Here is a 12576-nt window from a genome sequence, read left to right as displayed (position 1 = left end):
TGTGTTGCCTCCCAGGTGCCAGGGTTCGTGATGTCTCTGATCGTGTTTTTGGGATCCTTAAGGGGGAGGGGGAGCAGCCCCAAGTCGTGGTCCACATAGGTACCAACGACATAGGTAGGAAGAGAGATGGGGATTTGAGACAGAAATTCAGGGAGCTAGGGTGGAAGCTGAGAGCTAGAACAAACAGAGTTGTTATCTCTGGGTTGTTACCCGTGCCACGTGCTAGCGAAGTGAGAAATAAGGAGAGAGAGGAGTTGAACACGTGGCTACAGGGTTGGTGCAGGAGGGAGGGTTTTGGTTTCCTGGATAATTGGGGCTCATTCTGGGGTAGGTGGGACCTCTACAAACAGGATGGTCTTCACCTGAACCAGAGGGGTACCAATATCCTGGGGGGGAGATTTGCTAGTGCTCTTCGGGGGGGGTTTAAACTAATTCAGCAGGGGGATGGGAACCTAAATTGTAGTCCCAGTGTACAGGATGTTGAGAGTAGTGAGGTCAGGGATAGGGTTAAAAGTTCGAAAGAGGGCACCGGCAAGCAGGACACTGGTTTGAAGTGTGTCTACTTCAACGCCAGGAGCATCCGGAATAAGGTGGGTGAGCTTGCAGCATGGGTTGGTACCTGGGATCTCGATGTTGTGGCGATTTCGGAGACATGGGTAGAGCAGGGACAGGAATGGTTGTTGCAGGTTCCAGGATTTAGATGTTTCTGTAAGAACAGAGAAGATGGTAAAAGGGGGGGGGGGGGGGGGGGTGTGGCATTGTTAATCAAGGAAAGTATTACGGCGGTAGAAAGGACGCTTGAGGACTCGTCTACTGAGGCAGTATGGGCCGAGGTTAGGAACAGTAGAGGAGAGGTCACCCTGTTGGGAGTTGTCTATAGACCTCCGAATAGTTCCAGAGATGTAGAGGAAAGGATTGCAAAGATGATTCTTGACAGGAGCGAGAGTAACAGGGTAGTTGTTATGGGGGACTTTAACTTTCCAAATATTGACTGGAAATACTATAGTTCGAGTACTATAGATGGGTCAGTTTTTGTGCAGTGTGTGCAGGAGGGTTTTCTGACACAGTATGTAGACAGGCCAACAAGGGGCGAGGCCACATTGGATTTGGTACTGGGTAATGAACCCAGCCAGGTGTTAGATTTAGATGTAGGTGAGCACTTTGGTGATAGTGATCACAACTCGGTTATGTTTACTTTAGCAATGGGCAGGGATAGGTATATACCGCAAGGCAAGAATTATAGCTGGGGGAAAGGCAATTATGATGCTATTCAGCAAGATTTAGGATGTATAGGATGGGGAAGGAAACTGCAGAGGATGGCTACAATCGAAATGTGGAGCTTTTTCAAGGAACAGCTACTGCGTGTCCTTGATAAGTATGTACCTGTCAGGCAGGGAGGAAGTTGTCGAGCAAGGGAACCGTGGTTTACTAAGGAAGTTGAAGCACTTGTCAAGAGGAAGAAGAAGGCTTATGTTAGGATGAGATATGAAGGCTCAGTTAGGGCACTTGAGAGTTACAAGTTAGCCAGGAAGGACCTAAAGGGAGAGTTAAGAAGAGCGAGGAGAGGACACGAAAAGTCGTTGGCGGATAGGATCAAGGAAAACCCTAAGGCTTTCTATAGGTATATCAGGAACAAAAGAATGACTAGAGTAAGATTAGGGCCAATCAAGGATAGTAGTGGAAAGTTGTGTGTGGAATCAGAGGAGATCGGGGAAGCATTAAATGGATATTTTTCGTCAGTGTTTACACTGGAGAAAGACAATGTTGTCGAGGAGAACACTCAGGTTCAGTCGACCAGGCTAGATGGAATTGAGGTTCAAAAGGAGGAGGTGTTAGCAATTTTAGAAAATGTCAAAATAGATAAGTCCCCTGGGCCAGATGGGATTTATCCTAGGATTCTCTGGGAAGCCAGGGAGGAGATTGCAGAGCCTTTGTCCTTGATCATTATGTCGTCTTTGTCGACAGGAATAGTGCCGGAAGACTGGAGGATAGCAAATGTTGTCCCCTTGTTTAAGAAGGGGAGTAGAGACAACCCTGGTAATTATAGACCTGTGAGCCTTACTTCGGTTGTGGGTAAAATGTTGGAAAAGGTTATAAGAGATAGGGTTTATAATCATCTTGAAAAGAACAAGTTGATTAGCGATACTCAACACGGTTTTGTGAAGGGTAGGTCATGCCTCACAAACCTTATTGAGATTTTTGAGAAGGTGACCAAACAGGTGGATCAGGGTAAAGCTGTTGATGTGGTGTATATGGATTTCAGTAAGGCGTTTGATAAGGTTCCCCACGGTAGGCTATTGCAGAAAATAAGGAAGTATGGAATTGAAGGTGATTTAGCGGTTTGGATCAGTAATTGGCTAGCTGAAAGAAGACAGAGGGTGGTGGTTGATGGCAAATGTTCATCCGGGAGTTCAGTTACCAGTGGTGTACCGCAAGGATCTGTTTTGGGGCCACTGCTGTTTGTCATTTTTATAAATGACCTGGAAGAAGGTGTAGAAGGATGGGTTAGTAAATTTGCAGATGACACAAAGGTCGGTGGAGTTGTGGATAGTGCTGAAGGATGTTATAGGATACAGAGGGACATAGATAAGCTGCAGAGCTGGGCTGAGAGGTGGCAGATGGAGTTTAATGCGGAAAAGTGTGAGGTGGTTCACTTTGGAAGGAGTAACAGGAATGCAGAGTACTGGGCTAATGGCAAGATTCTTGGTAGTGTAGATGAACAGAGAGATCTCGGCATCCAGGTACATAAATCCCTGAAAGTTGCCACCCAGGTTAATAGGGCTGTTAAGAAGGCATATGGTGTGCTAGCCTTTATAAGCAGGGGGATTGAGTTTAGGAACCACAAGGTCATGCTGCAGCTGTACATAACTCTGGTGCGGCCGCACCTGGAGTACTGCGTGCAGTTCTGGTCACCACATTATAGGAAGGATGTGGAAGCTTTGGAAAGGGTTCAGAGGAGATTTACTAGGATGTTGCCTGGTATGGAGGGAAGGTCTTACGAGGAAAGGCTCAGGGAATTGAGGTTGTTTTCGTTAGAGAGGAGAAGGCTGAGAGGTGACTTAATAGAGACATATAAGATAGTCAGAGGGTTAGATAGGGTGGACAGTGAGAGTCTTTTTCCTCGGATGGTGATGACCAACACGAGGGGACATAGCTTTAAATTGAGGGGTGGTAGATATAAGACAGATGTCAGAGGCAGTTTCTTTACTCAGAGAGTAGTAGGGGTGTGGAACGCCCTGCCTGCAACAGTAGTAGACTCGCCAACTTTAAGGGCATTTAAGTGGTCACTGGATAGACATATGGATGAAAATGGAATCGTGTAGGCCAGATAGGCTTCAGATGGTTTCACAGGTCGGCGCAACATCGAGGGCCGAAGGGCCCGTACTGCGCTGTAGTGTTCTATGTTCTATTACTACTTCTTCCTTAATACCATGTGTATATCCTTAGTTCTTCTTAGCGCTTGACGCACCTTCCTCCACTCCATCAATGACAGTCTTCACAACTTGCTCTTGCATTCTGGAATTTGTTCTGCTTTGTGATCTTACCTCTCTCCATATTAATAAAGTTTATTTCCATGCTTTATGTCAAATTTCCCACCTGCTCTCCTATTTACTGTTTGTTATCCATTGACCAATCTACTTCAAGTATTTTGGGATGCTTTAGAAAGAAACATATATAGAAAATAGAAACAGGAGGCTATTAAGCCCTTTGAGCCGATCTGCCATTCATTATCATGGTTAATCATCAAGTTCAAACCCTGATCCTGCCTTCCCTCCAATATCCCTTGAGCCAAGAGCTTTATTTAATTTCTTCTTACAACACCAGGTTAAAGTCCAACAGATTGTTTCGATTGACTAGCTTTCGGAGCACAGCTCCTTCCTCAGGTGAAGCCTATTCAGAAGGAATTCTATTGGACTTCTAATCTGTGAATATACTTGAGATCACTCAAAGCTGAAACGTGGCATCCCTGAAACTGATAAACAAAAACGTTCAAAACCAAAATTTAGTGCAAAATGTACATTAATGTTGTTTGTTGATTCAACAAGAGTCAGAAACAATTTTACCTGGCTTTTGACAGCTAGAAGTTGCAGCCTCAAAAAATGAAAATGTAAAATCAGTTGAATCTTCTTTCAAATTACAACCAGAAAGGCAATCAAAAGTGTGCTGGGTGGTCTGAAACTCAGTAGATTCAACAGATTGATCTTGAACCTGGCTGTCATCTTCTGTATCCCATACTACTTTTTTTTCTTTGGCCGTGGAACTGAACATTTCTTTCAAGTCCATATTAACATCATGATAGATTTCTTTTGACACTTCTGGAAGCTTCTCAGCCTCTTCTCTCCTTTTTCTGCTGTCTGCTTTGCTGCAACATTTATGAAATACGTTAAAAGATTAATTTGATGAACTTGCCCCAGGTACCGAACTGTCAAATTATCTTCAGTATTGGTATTCAAACTTCAAACCAGATTTCTTGAGTTATATATGCCACATGTCAAGTTTCAAACACTAAATCTTGAACCATGCATGTGGAAAATGGTCACCGAACAGAATACAAATAGCACGTATAAATGGATATTTTCAAGTTGGAGTGTTGTGACAATGATCATGATCTGTTTGAGTGGTGGAGGAGGTTCAATGGTCCAAATGGCCGACTCCTGCTTCTTTCGCCTATGTTCTTCAAACCCTCCGATCTCAATGTGGCTGCTCCAGGTATTTTCCACACCCTGAACAGACTTAACTGTCTTTGACAGTAATGACTGGGGAGGGAGGTGAAAAACGAATGCACACCTCAAAATTAAAAAGCTTTTTCATCAGGAAATTCTAAATGTGGAGCTTGACAGATTTTTGCTCTTTGCCCATAAAAGAAAGAGAGAGGGGGAGGAAGAGAGAGGGGGGAAAAGAGAGGGGGGGAAGAGAGAGGGGGGAAAGAGAGAGGGGGGAAAGAGAGAGGGGGGAAAGAGAGAGGGGGGAGAGAGAGAGGGGGGAGAGAGAGAGGGGGGAGAGAGAGAGGGGAGAGAGAGAGAGGGGGAGAGAGAGGGGAGAGAGAGAGGGGGGAGAGAGAGAGGGGGGAGAGAGAGGGGGGAAGCGAGGAGGAAGAGACATGGGGGGGAAGAGACATGGGGGGGAAGAGACATGGGGGGGAAGAGACATGGGGGGAAGAGACATGGGGGGGAAGAGACATGGGGGGAAGAGACATGGGGGGAAGAGACATGGGGGGAAGAGACATGGGGGGAAGAGACATGGGGGGAAGAGACATGGGGGGAAGAGACATGGGGGGAAGAGACATGGGGGGAAGAGACATGGGGGGAAGAGACATGGGGGGAAGAGACATGGGGGGAAGAGACATGGGGGGAAGAGACATGGGGGGAAGAGACATGGGGGGAAGAGACATGGGGGGAAGAGACATGGGGGGAAGAGACATGGGGGGAAGAGACATGGGGGGAAGAGACATGGGGGGAAGAGACATGGGGGGAAGAGACATGGGGGGAAGAGACATGGGGGGAAGAGACATGGGGGGGAAGAGACATGGGGGGAAGAGACATGGGGGGAAGAGACATGGGGGGAAGAGACATGGGGGGAAGAGACATGGGGGGAAGAGACATGGGGGGAAGAGACATGGGGGGAAGAGACATGGGGGGAAGAGACATGGGGGGAAGAGACATGGGGGAAGAGACATGGAGGAAGAGACATGGGGGGAAGAGAGAGAGGGAGAAGAGAGAGGGGGAGAAGAGAGAGGGGGAGAAGAGAGAGGGGGAGGGGAGAGCAAGGGGAAAGGGAGAGCAAGGGGAAAGGGCGGAGAAGAAGTGGGAGGGGGAGAAGAAGTGGGAGGGGGAGAAGAAGTGGGAGGGGGAGAAGAAGTGGGAGGGGGAGAAGAAGTGGGAGGGGGAGAAGAAGTGGGAGGGGGAGAAGAAGTGGGGGGGGAGAAGAAGTGGGAGGGGGAGAAGAAGTGGGAGGGGGAGAAGAAGTGGGAGGGGGAGAAGAAGTGGGAGGGGGAGAAGAAGTGGGAGGGGGAGAAGAAGTGGGAGGGGGAGAAGAAGTGGGAGGGGGAGAAGAAGTGGGAGGGGGAGAAGAAGTGGGAGGGGGAGAAGAAGTGGGAGGGGGAGAAGAAGTGGGAGGGGGAGAAGAAGTGGGAGGGGGAGAAGAAGTGGGAGGGGGAGAAGAAGTGGGAGGGGGAGAAGAAGTGGGAGGGGGAGAAGAAGTGGGAGGGGGAGAAGAAGTGGGAGGGGGAGAGAAGTGGGAGGGGGAGAAGTGGGAGGGGGAGAAGTGGGAGGGGAGAAGAGGGAGGGGGAGAAGAGGGAGGGGGAGAAGAGGGAGGGGGAGAAGAGGGAGGGGGAGAAGAGGGAGGGGGAGAAGAGGGAGGGGGAGAAGTGGGAGGGGGAGAAGAAGTGGGAGGGGGAGAAGAAGTGGGAGGGGGAGAAGAAGTGGGAGGGGGAGAAGAAGTGGGAGGGGGAGAAGAAGTGGAAGGGGGAGAAGAAGTGGAAGGGGGAGAAGAAGTGGGAGGGGGAGAAGAAGTGGGAGGGGGAGAAGAAGTGGGAGGGGGAGAAGAAGTGGGAGGGGGAGAAGAAGTGGGAGGGGGAGAAGAAGTGGGAGGGGGAGAAGAAGTGGGAGGGGGAGAAGAAGTGGGAGGGGGAGAAGAAGTGGGAGGGGGAGAAGAAGTGGGAGGGGGAGAAGAAGTGGGAGGGGAGAAGTGGGAGGGGGAGAAGAGGGAGGGGGAGAAGAGGGAGGGGGAGAAGAGGGAGGGGGAGAAGAGGGAGGGGGAGAAGAGGGAGGGGGAGAAGAGGGAGGGGGAGAAGAGGGAGGGGGAGAAGAGGGAGGGGGAGAAGAGGGAGGGGGAGAAGAGGGAGGGGGAGAAGAGGGAGGGGGAGAAGAGGGAGGGGGAGAAGAGGGAGGGGGAGAAGAGGGAGGGGGAGAAGAGGGAGGGGGAGAAGAGGGAGAAGAGGGAAGTGCGAGAGGAGGGGAAGTGCGAGAGGAGGGGAAGTGCGAGAGGAGGGGAAGTGCGAGAGGAGGGGAAGTGCGAGAGGAGGGGAAGTGCGAGAGGAGGGGAAGTGCGAGAGGAGGGGAAGTGCGAGAGGAGGGGAAGTGCGAGAGGAGGGGAAGTGCGAGAGGAGGGGAAGTGCGAGAGGAGGGGAAGTGCGAGAGGAGGGGAAGTGCGAGAGGAGGGGAAGTGCGAGAGGAGGGGAAGTGCGAGAGGAGGGGAAGTGCGAGAGGAGGGGAAGTGCGAGAGGAGGGGAAGTGCGAGAGGAGGGGAAGTGCGAGAGGAGGGGAAGTGCGAGAGGAGGGGAAGTGCGAGAGGAGGGGAAGTGCGAGAGGAGGGGAAGTGCGAGAGGAGGGGAAGTGCGAGAGGAGGGGAAGTGCGAGAGGAGGGGAAGTGCGAGAGGAGGGGAAGTGCGAGAGGAGGGGAAGTGCGAGAGGAGGGGAAGTGCGAGAGGAGGGGAAGTGCGAGAGGAGGGGAAGTGCGAGAGGAGGGGAAGTGCGAGAGGAGGGGAAGTGCGAGAGGAGGGGAAGTGCGAGAGGAGGGGAAGTGCGAGAGGAGGGGAAGTGCGAGAGGAGGGGAAGTGCGAGAGGAGGGGAAGTGCGAGAGGAGGGGAAGTGCGAGAGGAGGGGAAGTGCGAGAGGAGGGGAAGTGCGAGAGGAGGGGAAGTGCGAGAGGAGGGGAAGTGCGAGAGGAGGGGAAGTGCGAGAGGAGGGGAAGTGCGAGAGGAGGGGAAGTGCGAGAGGAGGGGAAGTGCGAGAGGAGGGGAAGTGCGAGAGGAGGGGAAGTGCGAGAGGAGGGGAAGTGCGAGAGGAGGGGAAGTGCGAGAGGAGGGGAAGAGCGAGAGGAGGGGAAGTGCGAGAGGAGGGGAAGTGCGAGAGGAGGGGAAGTGCGAGAGGAGGGGAAGTGCGAGAGGAGGGGAAGTGCGAGAGGAGGGGAAGTGCGAGAGGAGGGGAAGTGCGAGAGGAGGGGAAGTGCGAGAGGAGGGGAAGTGCGAGAGGAGGGGGAGTGCGAGAGGAGGGGAAGTGCGAGAGGAGGGGAAGTGCGAGAGGAGGGGAAGTGCGAGAGGAGGGGAAGTGCGAGAGGAGGGGAAGTGCGAGAGGAGGGGAAGTGCGAGAGGAGGGGAAGTGCGAGAGGAGGGGAAGTGCGAGAGGAGGGGAAGTGCGAGAGGAGGGGAAGTGCGAGAGGAGGGGAAGTGCGAGAGGAGGGGAAGTGCGAGAGGAGGGGAAGTGCGAGAGGAGGGGAAGTGCGAGAGGAGGGGAAGTGCGAGAGGAGGGGAAGTGCGAGAGGAGGGGAAGTGCGAGAGGAGGGGAAGTGCGAGAGGAGGGGAAGTGCGAGAGGAGGGGAAGTGCGAGAGGAGGGGAAGTGCGAGAGGAGGGGAAGTGCGAGAGGAGGGGAAGTGCGAGAGGAGGGGAAGTGCGAGAGGAGGGGAAGAGCGAGGGGGGGGAAGAGCGAGGGGGGGAAGAGCGAGGGGGGGAAGAGCGAGGGCGGGAAGAGCGAGGGGGAGAGAGAGAGAGAGGAGAGAAGGGGAGAGAGAGGGGAGATAGAGAGGGAGAGAGACATAGAGGGGGAGAGAGATAGAGAGAGACAGAGAGAGAGGGAGAGAAGAGAGAAAGAGGGGGAGGAGAGGGAAAGAGGGGGAGGAGAGGGAAAGAAGGAGAGGAGAAGGAGAGCTATAACAGAGTTTTGCAACAGAAATGCCTGTGCCATTCAGGACACCAAGAAAGAAAAATGAACTGAACCGTAATCACATCTCATTGTGGGAGCGGCATGGTGGTTAGACACTGCTGCCCACGGCGCTGAGGACCCAGGTCACTGTCTGTGTGGTGTTTGCACATTCTCCCCGTGTCTGTGTGGGTTTCACCCTCCTCCACAAACCAAAGATGTGTAGGTTAGGTGGATTGGCCATGCTAAATTGCCCTTTAATTGTAACAAAAATAATTGGGTACTCTAAATTTATTTTAAAAATTAAAATCTCATTGTAAACCTGTGAATGGAAATGTTATCAAAAGAATGAACAGACACTACTTCAAAATGAAAAATAAACAGAAACAATCAGGAATTAACTTTCACTTCTATCCGATCCTGATAACAGTTGTTACTCTCTCGGTTTGCCAGCAACAACTGTTATCTCGGGTTTATAAGTGCTATATCTTGCCAGTCCTCTTTTCCAAGGTTATTGACTGTATTCTTATCATATTGTTTTTCCTGAGAGATTGATTGTTTCAACTGCCTTCTAATGAATTATCTTTTCACTAAAGTTCATTTTAAAATCTCACTTACTGTCTCCTTATTTGATGAAAATAAGAGTGTAATTAAATCATCACAGAATATTGGCAAGAAATATTAGGAAATCTAGTGACTTGGTTGGTGTTTCAATAAGTGATATAACTCATTACAACTTTAATATGTTGTTCTTTATTTCTTCATGCGACGAGGGTGTCATCGCTGATGCCAATATTTATTTTCCATTTTAATTATCCTTGAACGCTTGACTGGGAGGGATGGGGAAAATCTAAATCCTAAATTTGCACAAATCGGAGATGAAGAACTTTCAATTCAAAACCCATACCTTCATATTCTATAGCACTATATTTTGGGCCTTTAGTGCATTATGTCACCCACACAATTTTATTCAATATCAGCAGAAAAGGTTATCTCCATAATTTTGTTGTACAACCGGCATCAAGCCCGTATTCTATCAAGAAGATTATACTTATTTTTAAGTAAATATCACAAATAAATGATGGTATTGTTGAGCATTCTGAATTGGCATTTGCCCAACTACCGAAATACAGAATTATAACTTTATATTTTCAAATGTAAAAATAAGGGTAAACGTTCTGTATATAATTGTAGACTACCATGAATCACATCACAAAGCAATCTCAGTAAAAAAATATACCTTTCTTTCTTGGCTTCCTCAACCTTGTTCTCAAAGACTGTATGATCTTCTCTTGTAGGATCATAATGCAGAGCAGAGACATCTCTGAAAGAGACATTTGGGCAAAATATTGATGGACATCTAACTTAAAAAATGCAGGAGATATTATAATAATGTGAAATTGTAACTTGTGTGTAGGTTACAGCACCAATTTAAAAAGGGTGTGAAAACGTATGTAGAATGAAATATGGCAGTTTGTCACATTTTAATGTGAAACTACTGGTGTAAATACAATGAAACATGATGTGCAGTTGCACTTTCATGTTGATATGAAGCAGTATCAGTTGTTCCTTTGAGAAACGCTTTCAAACCATTCTGGGGTATCCAGTGGAGCCTAACTTCAATGCAATACGAGGTTGAGTTTAAAATACCCAGATAATACCCATTAAACCTCATTACCTCTTGATAAGTTTATTGCTGAGTCTTTAATGTTTTGAGTTAAACTTGCTTCCAACCACGCTCTCAAAATATTTACTTGTGGAGGGAGCAACAGAGCTCTGGGCTCACATTAAAGAGAAATTACAATTCACTGCTTGCAATATAATAGAGATTTTGATGGATGGACTTCAGTTTGCAGTTATCTCACTACTAGATTTAACTACAGACTTGAGAGAAATTGTGCAATATTGCTCACTTACCATCAGACTTAATCTTTATTAAAATATGCTCTGAAACCAAGCAGCACAGTGGCGCAGTGGTTAGCACTGCTGCCTCAAGGTGCCGAGGACCTGGATTCAATCCCGGCCCTGGGTCACTGTTTGTTTGGAGTTTGCACATCTCCCAGTGTCCGAGTGGTCTCACCCCCACAACCCAAAGACGTGCAGGATAGGTGGAGTGGCTATGCTAAATAGCCCCTTAATTGGAAAGTTTTTAAAAATGAAAACAAATGCTCTGAAATCCGTCATGATGGAAAGGCTGTGAAATTAATCAGTGACCACTTCTACAATAACAAAAGAATGATAAGTCATTTAATGAATATGTACCTGAAAGTTTTGAATTTTGCTTGTTGTCTCCTGATTTCAGTCTTTTCATCACTTACTGGAATAACACTATTTAAGATGTTCAGAGCTCTTTTTTTCTCTTCAGCAAGCTCTTCATCCTCAGAGTATTGGCTTTTAACTGTAACAGATTCTTCTGAAATAAAAATATTACAATCCTTCTAAGAAATGCTATTAAAATGTCTGAACTCGTCTTGATTTGGCATTCAAATACACAGCAAGGATTACTGGCAAGCAATCAAGAGATTTGAACCCCAGTTGGAAGTCGGTCTCCATTTTCACACAACATTCCCTTCAGTGTCTGAATAGGATCATCTTCTTCTTCTCATCACCAAATGAACAGAATATTTCTGCTCTCTGATGACCAGCGATTCCATAAAGTTTCTGTCTCCAATGCTTTGCAGTACATGAAGCTGAACAATCCAGTGACAATTGTGTGCCCTAAACAACTAGTGCACCTTTCCAGATAACACTGGCACTCACAAACCTGTTATTTGCCAATTGTCTGATACAAAATGTTGCAGACTATGTGTCAGATGTTCCCTATGGAAGATTGATAGCATAAGGTGGCATGAAAGCTTCACGTTGTTGTCCCTTCTATGGTAAGAATCTGTTTCAGCCACCCTTCAGACTGTTCCCCACAGGAGATAGCACAACTCTGTGGTTTCAAGGACTGAACTTCTCAGATAGCACTGCACCTACATTTGCTGGCAAGACATTTTGATGAATAAACTTAACTAAACTCCATGATTCATGAAGTGGTCAGAAACTTGTATTTCATATAACTTCTCTTGGTTACCTGCATTTTCTTCTTCACTTTCCAAAAACCGTTCATCCATGCGAAATCTTTCATCTGTCCCAAATCGTGATTGTAAGGACAACAGCTGCAAAAGAGAGCATACAATAACTTTTAAAAGTAAACTAAACTTTGTAACCTTCAAGTTCCTCACCTTGATTCTAAGTCAAAAGGACATGCAAGCAGCCAATTACCACACTTCGCAATTCCATTTTGCTAACCAAGATGTGTACAAAAGCAGCATAGGGTAATTCGGCTCCCTTACATTTAAGTTTGTGCTTCCTTAGAAGTCCCAGGCAAAACCATGCAAGGGTGATGGCCACAAAACTGAGATTTCCTCCGGGTTCTGGCCCACCCCTAACCCACAGCAATTTTATGCTGTGGAGGGCAAGATCTCAGGAAGGAAGCCTGTCTTTACCTCAACTGAGGCAATCTCTGACCACTTAATAGCTGTTTTATCCCCAGCCTTAATTTTTAGGTTGGCAGAAGGATTGACCTTGTATGAGGGAAGCTGGAAAATCAACAGACTTGGATTTTGGGCAGGAAGGGGTGGGCTTCTCCATCTGAAGCCAATCTTCTGAAGTCACACACACCCCTGCTTAAAGTCTGGTGGCCTCCTTCACTTCCTTTTTTAAAAATCAAGTATTTATCTACCATTGCCGTGAGAATATTCAAAGACCCTGCTTCCACTGCCTTTTGAGGAAGGGAATTCTAAAGACTCATGATCTTCAGAGAAACAAAATTCTCAACACTGTATTTAATGAGTGACCTCTTACTTTTAAACAGTGGCCCGTGACCCCGAGTTCTAGATTCTCCCCCAAGAGAAGATCCTCTCCACATCGGCACTGTCCAGACTCCTCAGGAT

At 48.1% G+C, this 12576-nt stretch overlaps 1 protein-coding gene across 2 annotated transcripts in view; it reads right to left on the bottom strand.

Annotated features, from left to right (window-relative positions):
• Nucleotides 1-12576, bottom strand: part of nol8 (nucleolar protein 8) — a 73838-nt gene that overhangs the window by 20744 nt on the left and 40518 nt on the right. For both annotated transcript variants that reach the window (XM_038812592.1, XM_038812593.1), the window contains exons 10-13: nt 11715-11799; nt 10901-11051; nt 9879-9962; nt 4065-4363 (exon numbers count right to left, since the gene is read on the bottom strand). In XM_038812592.1, coding sequence (XP_038668520.1) covers nt 4065-4363; nt 9879-9962; nt 10901-11051; nt 11715-11799 — 619 coding nt within the window. The remainder of the gene's footprint in view (nt 1-4064; nt 4364-9878; nt 9963-10900; nt 11052-11714; nt 11800-12576) is intronic.

The sequence above is a fragment of the Scyliorhinus canicula genome, chromosome 11 (assembly GCF_902713615.1).
Source record: "Scyliorhinus canicula chromosome 11, sScyCan1.1, whole genome shotgun sequence".
NCBI lineage: Eukaryota > Metazoa > Chordata > Chondrichthyes > Carcharhiniformes > Scyliorhinidae > Scyliorhinus > Scyliorhinus canicula.
Note: the sequence above shows the minus strand (reverse complement) of the source record. Positions and strands in the feature narration are given on the sequence as shown.